A 12,802-nucleotide genomic window follows, 5' to 3' on the forward strand; every position below is an offset into this window, starting at 1 on the left:
GTACAAAAACAACTTAGAACTAGCAAGTCCTCTTGGAAGGAGAGGCCTGCCCCAGGCATCCTGACATACAGTTGCAAGTTATTCTATGGATGACAGAAGGGAGAGGAGGAAGGGGCACGTGTTTTTGGTGGCTGGCAGGGATCCAACTAGCTGAACATCGACCTTATCCAGACATAAGTCTGTGTCACAGTACACAGAAGAACCCAGAGGCTCCAAGGTGAGACCTTGCTTGGACCTCAGCAATGCCACAGCTTACATCAATGCACTTACCTATCAGGCAGAAGGAGACTCTTACCTATCACGCAAGAACATGTTACATCTCTCAAACAATGACAGGTTCTGTAAGGACTTGAAAGGCAAATCTGGTTTCTTTGCGAAAGCCTCCTCCAGTGGGTAGGAGTTGAAGTAAAAGAGGAAGATGGTGCTGTGACTGGCTCTGCTCTGTGCCAATGCATCTGCCTGCTGCTCGTCTCCTAGACAGAGACAAGAACAGTGGAGGGCTCTTAGCAGAGATGTACCAGTATACAAGATCTAGTCAGGTCTGAGCAATTCTTGTTGACTAACTCATGAGGTCACGCTGTGAGAATTTGTGCTCTCCCCAGACATTTGTCTGCCAAGAAATACAGCCCAGCAGTGTCCTTTGCCCTCTCGCTGCCACATCACTGCACAGTCATATTTTGCATCTTGATACCCACCTCGAAGAAGCAGGCACCAATTCACAGTATCCAACGTGAACACTGGCTGCCAGGGGGATGCTACAGCATGAGAAGGTGGACTATTGAAGCAGCAAACCATTTGCGATGTGGCAGTGTTCATCAAGGACACCGTGCCATCCCAGGAGAAAACCAGGGCCTGAAACAGCAAGTTGAGACTTAAAGGTGGATCTAAGAGAGGTGAAAAGCATTTCCTGGAAAGGGCAGGGAATGTCATTCAGGACTTGACACCCAGGATTTGACATCCCCAACTATGATGCTGTTTTCTTTGCTTGCCCAGTAGTCATAGGACCACAGCAAGCCAAGAACAGGCTGTGCAGGGAACTTGGACCAGAATTGCTGGGTTGGGATTGGGAAGGGGCAGCAGGACAAGTCAGAAATTAAGTAGATGCAGTCTTCTACATGGCTGGCTCTGGTGAAAGGCTTTTAGTCCTTTTCTCCCCAAGCCTGAAAACTTAGAGGCTACTTGAAAGGTCTGTCTGGACTTGTGCTTACAACTTCCCACTGTGATGCCCTCCTGTATTGACCCTGATCCTGGAAGCTTCACAGCCAGACCCTCTCATTTTTGCAGCTGGACCCTCCCATGTGCAGGCCTCCAGTGCCTCCCACCTCAGTGGTCATTAGAGAACAAGGGAAAGCTACCAGGGGATACCAAGTAAGATAAAGGAAGAGAAATCATTTGAGAGTTAGAAGGTACATGCAGAACTGTAACTAGTGCAGGAAGTCCTTGAGCTGAAAATAGCTAAAGGCTGGGAAAGAATGTGAGGACAGCAACATCTGCTTTCACTGTTCTTATTCTTCCAAGCACCCAGTTACAGCCATCACTGGAAAGGGGGTGCTAGGCCAGATGGACCTGTGCTCTTACCCAGTTCTTAAAGAACCTGGCAGCAATACTCACAGCACTGGGGAATGCCAGGACAGGCACCACTGCAGTGACAGCAAGATTTGGATCTTCAGGCCTGTAAAACAGATTCAGGGTTATGCCACTGTTTCATCCATATCACATGTACTGAGAGGCTGTAATAATGGCAACGGCGATATAAGCTACAAGGGCTGGCATGAGGTTCCAGCCAAGTCCCTTCCCTGCACAAACAAAGCCGCTTCCTCCTGGGCAGGAACCCCCAAGGCCTGTCTTGTGCATAGCTGCACAAGAACTACATTGGAGATTCAAGTTCCCTGCCTGACATGGAGGCAGGAAACCACAGCTCCCAGAGCAGCAGCAGCCTCTCTTCTCCTCAAACCAAGGGGATAAGTGAAAGTCAAGTTGATAGAAATATGTCAGGAAATGCTTATTTTGACTTCCAAGTGGACATGACTATGGCAAGGACAGTAGAGAGAAGGGCCCTGGGTACCTGGCAGAGACACAGCTAGCTGAACATCAGCCCTAGAGCAGTGCTACAAGCCCCTGTGTTCTAATGCACAGAGCCCAGGAATAGTCATCGTTCTGGAACAACCACTGGATTTTAGGACTGGGACTGACTTCTAGCAAAACCATCTTTGCTGCTGACAGCAACGTGGCAGAGCTATCTGGGTGAAGGCAGTGGAAAGTTCTCTATCTCCTCTATCCCACTGAGATCTGGACCTCCCTGATGGACCTGAGCACTATAACCCAGCTCCCTTGTCTGGAGTGAGATCTATCAGAGACTACTTCACCTGTCTGCCAGGAGCGTGATGCTGGGCTTCTTGGCCCTGGATGCTCTCAACAAATACAAAGACCCATCTGTACACAGCACTAAAAGCTCCACGGCTGGAGAGGGAGGATCTATACCAGGGCAAGGTGTCTCACTGCTGGCAGCTGCAGCACTCTGCAGGAAGTGGATGCTACGTATGGGACGTTTCTCTGGCATGACAGTCACAGACAGTGGATATCCTGGAGAGGCATTAAATAAAAATTAACCAACTAAATAAATAAATAAATAAAAAGGTAGCAGTTTAAGAAAAAAAAAAAAAAGCTACCAGAATAGCCTTGATGGCAGAAGAAGATTCTTCTGCCAGAAGAACCATGCATCATGGCAGAATGATACTTCCACTGAGGGCATCCTGGACTATGATGCCACAACAGCCTCAAAGATAGCCTGAGGATGCAGTGGCAAAGCAGTGACTGTCCCACAGTCGCAGGACAAGAGAGGAGTCAGTCCTCGCTGCAGCAGTTCACAGCCCCTGCATTGCTGTGCATGGGAATGGTTCTGTCAGGGCTACGGAGTCAGGCTGCTTTGGCAACTTCTGACAGAGCATCCCATGAACAAGTGAGTCCAAATCAATTTCAGATTTGCTTGTAAATTCACTGGCAGCTCCCTGTTCATGCCAAGCCAGAGCCTCACACTCCTAAGGAAGGGAAATATCTATCCATTGTGATCCCAGTGCACAGTACCAAAAGGCAAGCTCACCTAGGTGTTTATCCCAAATAGTTATTGCTGAATCTTCACATGCCAGTGCCAGGTACCAGGAACTGACAGCTGAGCATGCAATTGGAGCTGCACATGGCCACACAACATCAGGTTTCAGATCAGCATCTAAACAGAAGGACCAGAAGATGGAAGATGGATAACTGTAAGAAAGTGCAGAACATTCTCTCTCATGGTACCAGCTTCCAGTTTCCTGATAAAACATGAACCATTCTGCAGTCTCTTGACAAGATTCTGTCAGCCTGTACAACACAGAGCCCTGCAATCCAAATGGCAGCCTAACACACAAGATATGGTGTAGCTCTCCTCCCCATTCCTCATTTCCCTGAATAACGGAAGATCTGGCTGAGGGACAGCTATTGGCCACTGAATACTCTCACTCCCCAAAGTGCTCTGTAAGACTTCCTTACCCACTCTCTCCTTGAGTGGACGGTTAAGTAAATAGAAACAGAGATTGTGGCTTCCATCCCAGTACACACTGATGCTAGCTGGAACATCTAGAATGGAGAAGGGGACAATAAAAATAGAGAAGGATATCAAGGGACAAAGAAAGGAACAATCCAGGACACCAAAACCCCAATTAGAAAGCTGTTATCTAGGCTTTCATGGTTTCCCTGACAAGACTTATAGAAACTCTGCTCCCACAAACTAGAACACAACAAACACTCCCTTGTCTTTTTTTTTTTTTTTTCCTTGCTTATGTGTCCCCCTCATTTAGTTATTTTAAACCATGGAGGCAAATTTTTTGACTTCATGTCAGTGACTGACTTAAAAGTCCTAGGGCTGACATTTTCACACAGATTTATGCCTTTGAAGATGGAATTTATAGAGCCAACCCAACCCTGAGTCACTGAGTTCTAACTGGAGCTCAATGTCATGCAATGACAAACTTCACATGTTAACACGTTTTTGCACAATTGAGTTACCTGGCTGTACTTTTATGTCAATCCCCCCCTGTAGGATCCAGCTGGGCAGGAGAAAATGAAAAGTTGCACGCCTGAAAAAGGAATCAAGTAAAGAAAGGCCTTGATACCTAGGTAGTGATGCAACAGGTTCTAGAGTTGCTCTAGCCCCCTGCCCTGACACCCTGGGGAACAGAGCTATGCAAGAGGTTTCCATCTACACTTGAATTGTCCCATGTTGAGGACTCATGGAATGAAATGCTGGCTGGGACCCTCACTCACCTGGGAACCTCATCCTTGCTCTCACTCTCACCCTCAGCCTCCAGAAACTGCCGATAAATGCTGCGGAAGATTGCCTCGTGTTGCTCCCACTGAGAGTCCTTGATCAGGTGATTGTGCCCCAAGCCAAGCATGCTGCCATCATCCACTTTCTTCAAGGCATCCAAAGGGCTTTTAAAATTAGTTCCTAGATGGCAAACATAAAGGAAAGAGGCACAGCCCTGGGAGGAATAGGCACCATGAAGATGTGGGAGAGCCCCAGATGCACTTTTACCATTCCACCTTCAGGGTGGCATTGTCTTGAAGAGGACTACGCTGCATTTTCCTGGTACTTTTCAACATTAATATATTCTCTGAGACTCTCCATATCACTAACCCATTTTCCAGTATTTGGAGGCAGGGATTAGAGCAAGTCAGAGCTCACCTTCCCTTTCTGTGGCATTCTCCCTGACATCGCCCCAGCACAATGTCTGCTCCCTCCCCATCCTCTCTGTAAAGCTTCAGTATGTCCCTGAATCCAGGACTCAGAGTGACAAAAGTAATGGTGCTGTCAGGTTGCCAGAATCTAGGAGCAGTCTCCTCCCTCTCTGGTGACAATGAAGCCAAGGGTGTATGACAACCACTTTCAGACACACTGAAGTGTTTTGTGCTAATAAATATAGGCCAGGAAGGGACTAAGGAACACATTACTGAAGTTTTCTGACTGTTCTGTAGACTTAATGGCCATGAATCCTTTGCCACCTGAAGAAGACAGCATGTTCTAAGCATAGAAACAGTCCCTGACCTGTAATGGGTTTGGGTGGCTTCACTTTCAGCACCAGCACTGGGAGACTCAGCTTTGCCTCAGCTTTGTTTGCAGACACAAAAGACTCCTGCAACAGAAAAATGTCAAACAGAAAAACAGAAAAAGTGGCTTCCCTCGAGCTGTGCTGTGTTCAATGCTGCTAAGTTTTCACCTGTCAGAAGTTTATAGGAACGGAATGCTTCCTGAAGGAAGCATACACAAATCTCACATTGCCTCCAATATTGAGATACTCATTTTAGCCTCATTCTTCAGGCCAAAACACAGAAACCCGAGGGAGATCACTAGTTCCTTAACACCAGTACAAAGTATGGAGGAGTTCACTCTTAAATGCCCAGAAAAGTCTCTGCTGAAGGAGAAGCAAGAGGTATGAGGCAGGTATTACAGAGGGTCAGCTGGAGGTTCTGGGCAGAAGGTGTCTATGTGTGGAAAGGTGAAATCTAGAAGGGTGAAGGTGATGTAGGAGAGAGTTAAGCACTGACTCAGCTTTTAAGATTTCCTGCAACAGCCCAGGACGCTCACTGAGGCCAGTTACTATCTCTGTAGAACAGTCTCCATGCAGCTCCAGCCTTTTTTTGCCAAAGAACTGGTGATTGCATTGGTTAGTTCAAACAAACTAACTGAGGCAGGGTGGAGACATTGCCTTGCTCAGGTGGATTCAGCTATGAGCGCCCCAGATCCCTCTCACAGGCAGTCTAAAACAGGAACCCAAGTCATAGGCCCTTGCAGGACCAGATTTCTGAGTGGAGATCTCAGGCCTGATTCCCACTGTGCTCCTCCACCTTCCCCTAATAACATAAGGGAGAAACCCTGTGGGAATACCCTTGCACAGGGCCTCCTCAGATGGGGCAATACTGCTGGGAAAGGAGCTGACGGTTTCAGGGAGGAGCAGCAGGAATGCTAGCCCTGGGACCAAAGGAACCTCATTGGAAAGCCTGTCTTGGGAGAGTAAACATGTCCCAATAACACAAAGGCCTTGTGAAATGTGGGATGGGCAGCTGTAGAGACACATGCTCCATCCCCCTGGGCTGACAGACTTGTTCAGCCTGTATCTTGCTGTCACTGTCTGCAAGAGCAAGGTTTGGGGAAAGACCTGTAGGCAAAAGGGTATAAGAAAAAAATAGCACGGAGAGGGGTGGAACTGTTTTGTACCACAGATGTCCAGCTTGACCTCATCTCCCTGAAAGCCAGCCCTGCTGCAGCTCCTGAGCTCTTCTCTGTCTCCTTCAGCCAGGAATCCTTGGGCAATCGGTAGACCTCCAGCCAAACTTCTGAGCTGCCTGCATTGGGAAACTTTGTTGAGCAACTGGAAACAAGGAGTAAAGGTCTTTCAAGCAAGCAGCCTCTGTTATCTTAAATCATTAAAACAAAATGTGGAGAGTTTTTGAAATATAAAATCCCGGTGAACTCCATGTATCCCACCTCTCCTCCCACTTAGGGCTTCACATACTTGACTAAGACTGACATCACAGCCTGTAGTTCAGCCCCTCAAAGTCCCACAACCACCAAATAAATTCCATGAAGCCACACAGTTAGAGAATTTGACCTGAAACCTCTGAAGTAAAGCAGGAAGTGAGACGTGGTTTCACACATTGGCTCTCTACAAATGGTTGAGATATATATTTAAATCAATCATATATAAATCATTCTCAGCACATGTCCAGGCAGGTTCCACCAAAGGGGTCCAGAAAACATGCTAGCAGCAAATGAGTTGGCAGAGGCAGCTGCCATGAAACAGAACGGTATAGCGAGGAGAGTTGGTTGTAGTGTTTTTAGAAAGTGTCTCTGTGCTGTCCGGCTTACATCAGCAGAGAAAGTTCTTCAGGTCTACATACTTGCAGCATAAAAGTGAGCCATGCTGATTCAGAGAAAGAACTGAGGTAAATAATTCTGGGGAGAAGAAGAGCCTTCACTGAGCCTCTGTTTCGTTGAGCCTAATGGGAGCTGGGAACTGCACTGACCAGTTCCAATCAGCCAACTTTTGGGATCAGTGCTGATCCATACCAGGCCTTTTGGGAGGAAAGTGAGTGGCAGGAGCACGTCTCTAAGCTGGAAGAGGGACTGGGAAGATTAGGAGCAGGATCCCTGGGAACCCAGAATGCTTGGAACATTTTAAAAGCATTGCTGATGGCCCTTGTGCTAGAACACAACAGCCGTCATCAAACACACCATGTTCTTGCACTTGCCTTGCAGCAGGACTCCTGCATAATCACCTCCTGAGGACAGCACCACCTCCACACAAGTACTTCGCTTGCTAATATCTTCCTGCCAAAGAAAAGCAGGCTGGCGTCAAAGCAAGATCACTGAGTCACAGAGCTCCACGGCCTTGCACAGTTCTCAATAGTTCTGGAAGAACAGAACTGAATATTCTTTCCCAGTAAAATATCTTGTGCCTAGAGTTTTGTTTCTCAGGTTTCCTCTGGGTTGGCAGGAAGGTCTGGTGGCCCTTAGTGCTGCTCTTGCGTGCTCTGTCTAAGCACCTCAGAGATGTTTAGTTTGCGCCTTGCATCAGGCTGTCCTTCCGAGATGTATGTAAGCCATTAGTTCTGAAAATCACTTCCCTGAGACTAGTCTAAATGAAGAATTATTCCTCTGGTTCATATAGGATGGTGTCAGGGACTTCCAGCAGCTACTTTTGCTGCAGATACATCTCTGGGACGTTGGCATGGGATGACTTTGGCACTCACAGAGCATATGTCACATCACCAGCCAACCTGCATGCTCCTGGCTCAGTGAATGAGCTCTGGTGTCAGCATGTGGCTGCCCATGACAGAATTTCCTGAGAGCAATTAGTACTCTTTATGATTGATTATTTACTAGTCCTTACGCAGTGTCTATGCAATTAAATCAGTACTTACCACCTCATTTAAGATCTTAATGAGTAGGAAGCTTTCCCTGTGAAAGCAGAAGAGCGAGACAAGCCCTGGAATAGAAGTAGGAGGAGGTAAGTGAACAGATGGTAGCCATGCTCTTGGGAGAGGGCTGTTACAATATCTGCAGGAGAGTGGACAGGACTATGTTTTTGGTTTTTTTTCTGGGCTCAAGGAAGAATATCCCACTGCTTCCAGCAATAAACTTTCATTGGCTTCCTTATGTCATTACCAGCAAACACGTGATTGTACACAGAGATGGATAAGACAGTCTGAAAAGCACCTCCGCCAGAAATGACAGCTTTCAGACAAATCAACAAACAAACTTATTTACCACAGGGCTGTGCAATTACAGGTGCTGAAACAAAGCACAAACAGGAGGTCACACCTAGCAATGCTTCTTTCCATCTGGTCTAAAACTTACTGCACTTCAGCCTCAGCCCTGCATCTGTCTCTGCTGTTCCAGCAAGGACACCAAACCCACACCCTTTCCTAATCCCAAGGCCCTAGGGCCACTCTCTCACCCTACAACCCGTTACCTAACACTCTTTGCGGGGCTTTCTAGGAAATACAACAGCCACGCTCACATTCCTCCTGATTTAGCACTCTTCCATAAAGCAGCTACCAACTCTTCAGCTCCAGAGCCCAGCCATCCACCAGCCAGGTCAGAGAAACCCACGTCACACCTACCCATTTCATCCACAGTGAGCAGGACGTGGTGCTCGTCCCCCAAGTCTGAGGAGTGGATGACACAAATCTCTGTCTTGACTGCATCCCAAACACAGACCTGCTTACAGTCGTACATCCTGAAGGCAGCCAGACCCACGGACAGACCAACAAAGATGAATTTTCCAGACACTGACAGGCAATTGGCTGTTCCAGTTACCTACCAAGAGAGAAAAAGATGTGTGCACCCCACCATTTCAGATAAGGAAGATACATCAGCCACACTAGCAATAGTCTCCTAGCCTTTCACCAATAGCAAAGGCTGATTTATTCTACAAGGGAGAAGCTTTTGCATGAGTTTTCATCAGAAGAGCAGGGGAAGAAGGTCACGTCTCTGTCACAGAGATTGCTCGGTCAGGAATTAGAGAGTTTATTTCTCTCAGAAATTAAAAAATAAATATTTTTTTTTATTATTTAAAAAAAAAAAAAAACCTGCTCCCACCTCTCACAGCATATTCACTATTACACAAAGCTGAGCTTGCTCATTTGTATGCTACTGACTAATTACCTTCTGGGCTCAACAAGGGTGGAGCAAGCCAAGGAAGCAGAAGGTAAATTTAATGCTCTTTAATACCTGCTTCTTTCTTTTCAGAGAGATGTGATAGATGGGTGGCAAGCAGAACCTGTCGGACAAGCTGAGAAACTGCAGCCCTTTTGAAATGAATCGGGGAGATGGTGGTGGATTCTGAGGAAGGTGATGAACAGAAGGATGTAAAGCCAACTGAATGGATATTCACTAGAGAAACTGGCAAGGTAATTGCTGCTATCCCTGGTGTAAGGGGCTCTGTACCTGGAATTCAGCTGTAGGGAAGCATTTTGTGGGCCGGTCCTTCAGTTTTTGTGCTTCTCGGAGCGTCTCCCTTCTTTCGATGATTTCCATAGCATTTTCAAAAACCAGCATCACCAGTTTGTTGACCATCCTGAAGGGCTGAGGCAACGCATCGCGTATTCGCTCGGGATCCTGCTGGAAGAAGTCTTCCTCGTCATCCTTCAGCCAGTCCTCTTCAGATGGCGGAGGAATCTCCAGGGAATGCTTCCGGACATGCACGGGCATCGTGCTGCCTCTCCCAGTGCAGAGCACAGCACCGGTGCAGTAACCACAGCAGGTGCAGGAGAACGAAGAATCGCACAATATCTACTTTCATGAGGTAAAGGGGAAAAAAAAAAAAAAAAAAAAAAAAAAGAAAATCTGGTTAATGATCGTTAAGAGGGACGGGAGTTCCTTTGGGTATGGGCAGAGCAAAGTTGCTCTGTATTGTTTATTTCTACTTGTTGCATCCCCTCTGTTACTTAGTTTTTATTCCGCTCTGCAAATATCGGGGACAAAGACACTGATATTTTACATTAAAAAAAGTAAATAAATAAAGTAAAAGTTTAGGAGTGAGGTGGATAAGATTTATGAAAAAGCATTAAAAGAAAAAAAAACAACCTGGGGGGGGGGGGGGGGAAGCTTTTCGCTGTGACACCGCCCCGCATCTGCCCCGCTGTTGCCGGTCGCCATGGCAACGGGCCGGCAGCGACGCGGCCCGGCCGGGGAAGCAGAGCCCGGAGCGGGGGGGTTCCGGCGGCGGAGCGGGGCGGAGCGGGGCGGAGCGGGGCGGCCGCCGTTCGGGTGCCGGTGCCGGCGGGGCTGCCCCGGCGCCATGCAGCGCTTCGTGGACTTCACCGAGCGCAGCCAGGGCCGCGAACGGCTCCTACGGTGAGTGCTCGGCCCGTGTGCCGCTCGCCCCGGGTGCCCGCCGTGCTCTCAGCCCGTCTCTCTGTCGTGTTTTGCCGTTGCAGAGCCACGCAGTACACGTGCATGCTGCTGAGCTATGTGCTGGAGCGACAGGCCGAGAAGGAGGAGCTGGTGCTGAAGCTGAAGCAGCTGGAAGCCAGCATGAGCTCGGGACGGAAGAGTAAGTGCCGGGGTCCCCGGGGCGAGCTCCTCCTGGGGACACAAAACCCTTCTGGTGGACTCACGGAGCCGTCAGCATCCTTACCCTGCCTTGGCTTGGCAGGATCTGCACGGCTACAGTGGCATTTGTCGCTCCTCCAGCCTCCTCTCCCATGCGTTGCTGCAGGGAGAGCTGGAGCAGTGAGTTAACAGGCAGGAGTTGAAGTTGTCAGCCCTGTTTTGGGACAGAACGAGGAGTTTTGGCACACCGCTGCCTCACTGCACTTCTATCAGTCCTCCCAGCAAGGTGGCTTAATACTGAAGATCCCCATCCCCTGCAAACCACCTCTGAAGAACCATACTTCTACGTGGCTTCTTACATTTTACTTCACACGACTTTTCTTTAGCACTTACACTCTACTAATTTTTTTCCCCTTCCCTACTTTTCTCGTGCTCTGACTGTACGCATCACTTCGTGCCGTGTCACCCCTGCATCTGTTGGGGTTGTGCCATTTGTTGCTGTGGTTGTCCTGTGTGCTTTCGGCTTGATCTTACACCTACTTATCAATTACTCAATTCTGGAGCAGTTTCAATATGTGTGGCAAGGACGCTGATTTAATGTGTTACCATAGATTTGTTTTATTATGCCAATTAGCTCTGGAGTATGGTAATTTCCAGGAGAGAGGCCAGCTGGTTTATCAGCATAGCCATAATTCTCTTGTCTGTGCTAAACAAACCTCCGGTAGGCTTCAGGCCGAAATTCAGGGCGCTTGCAGCTCCACTAAACACGGGTACAGCCAACATCTGTCACTGTTACGGTGCAGCAGGTTATTAAAAGTATTTTGTGTGGTATTGTATTAACATTCATGAGGTGAAACCTAAACTGTGCAGGGCATGAAATAGGGTTTGAAATACTGCTCCTGTTTGCAGGGAGCGATGTGTACCTCTGACAAGTTCATGGCTGAGGAGGGACTTGGGTGTCAGCATGCTCAGCATGTAAACCCCCAGCTTCTGCAGAAGCCTAGGGAAGGTGCAGCTCGTGGTGGCAATGGGGTTTATGCAGTAACATCACTTCCTGTCCAGTGTTAAATGAAATTCACAGCAGAGTACCACTGACACTGGAGGCTCCGTTTGTGTCACTGCCCTGTTCAGAGTGCTATGGGTCCAGAGCACACCCAAGTACTGAAAATGGAGCAGCAGGAAAGGCTGGTGATTCCTGGCTATTGACAAAATTGTGTTTAGGACAGTAACACTGAGGGATTTACACCCCTTCCCTCCCTAATACTAGCCTCTCACACTGTGAACTCACAATTTGCTTTAAGAGTGGAGAAGATGTTTAAGCATACAAATGCCCAAAACCTGTTAAGTTTATGAATTGTGGGCAGTGATGTGCTGAGTCGCCGTGCCTAGAGCTGTGTCTCTGCAGCAGCCACGCTAACCTTCGTGGTGTCTCTTGCAGTGTTCAGACTGGGCAACACGGTGCACGCCTTGGTAGCAGCCAGGAGAACTACACAGCTGCCAGACGTGGTTCCTCGCGTCTGCCTTACGGCTTCCAACCTGACCCGTGCCCTGTACTTCGTCTGCGACACAGTCCTGTGGTTGAAGAGTGTTGGACTCCAGCCTGACATCGACGTGCCGAAGTGGCGGAACTGGGCCACCAAGTGCTACTACTTTTCGCTGCTGATGAATCTGGCCAGGGATTGGTATGAGGTCTCGTGGAGGCTGGAGCAAGCTGTACAGGAAGGAAAGATGAAGGAGAATTCTTCCTGGGACAAACGAAATCAGGAACTAAACGGTTTGAAATGTGATGGCGTGCACGGTTTTTTCCTCCTACTGTTTCAGATACTTAAAAATCATCCTCCTCTGGTGCTCGACATGGTGAAGAATCTCTGCGATCTCACGGGTCCTTTGGATACACTGGGGATCTACAAGACCAATCCAGGAGTGATTGGTTTCTGTGGCCTCCTCTCCTCTCTGGTGGGGATCCTCACATTAGCAAGCCCTCATCTGAAGCTGAAACAGTGACAGAGAGAAACTGCACGGCATGTGGTGAGCCGACGGCTTTGAACCTCTGACAGGTTTTGATTCTCCCTATGGCACTTTACAAAAGAAGATATCTCACAGTAACCTCAAGATGAGTTTTGTCCTCTGAATAAATGAACTCCACCCTTGCTCCTTCCCTCTCTCTTTGCAGATGAGTTTGGTGCCCAATGGAGTGAAAATGGGAAA

At 48.2% G+C, this 12,802-nt stretch overlaps 2 protein-coding genes across 2 annotated transcripts; one reads left to right on the forward strand and one right to left on the reverse strand.

The window, feature by feature from the left end:
• Positions 1 to 291: 291 nt before the first annotated feature.
• Positions 292 to 9,751, reverse strand: WDR93 (WD repeat domain 93; the record flags this gene model as incomplete). Its single annotated transcript, XM_084293541.1, has 14 exons — positions 292 to 473; positions 696 to 852; positions 1,612 to 1,672; positions 2,367 to 2,583; positions 3,101 to 3,226; positions 3,529 to 3,615; positions 4,045 to 4,085; positions 4,303 to 4,486; positions 5,084 to 5,171; positions 6,254 to 6,377; positions 7,284 to 7,366; positions 7,960 to 8,024; positions 8,662 to 8,857; positions 9,488 to 9,751. The coding sequence occupies 14 exons, from the start codon at positions 9,749 to 9,751 to the stop codon at positions 292 to 294; spliced, it is 1,875 nt and encodes a 624-aa protein (XP_084149667.1).
• Positions 9,752 to 10,340: 589 nt separating this feature from the next.
• PEX11A (peroxisomal biogenesis factor 11 alpha) lies at positions 10,341 to 12,598 on the forward strand (the record flags this gene model as incomplete). The annotated part of the gene is made up of 3 exons (XM_084293587.1): positions 10,341 to 10,396; positions 10,480 to 10,595; positions 12,033 to 12,598. The coding sequence occupies 3 exons, from the start codon at positions 10,341 to 10,343 to the stop codon at positions 12,596 to 12,598; spliced, it is 738 nt and encodes a 245-aa protein (XP_084149713.1).
• Between the last annotated feature and the right edge of the window lie 204 nt (positions 12,599 to 12,802).

Source organism: Netta rufina (genome assembly GCF_964035555.1).
Source record: "Netta rufina genome assembly, chromosome: 11".
NCBI classification, from domain to species: Eukaryota; Metazoa; Chordata; class Aves; order Anseriformes; family Anatidae; genus Netta; species Netta rufina.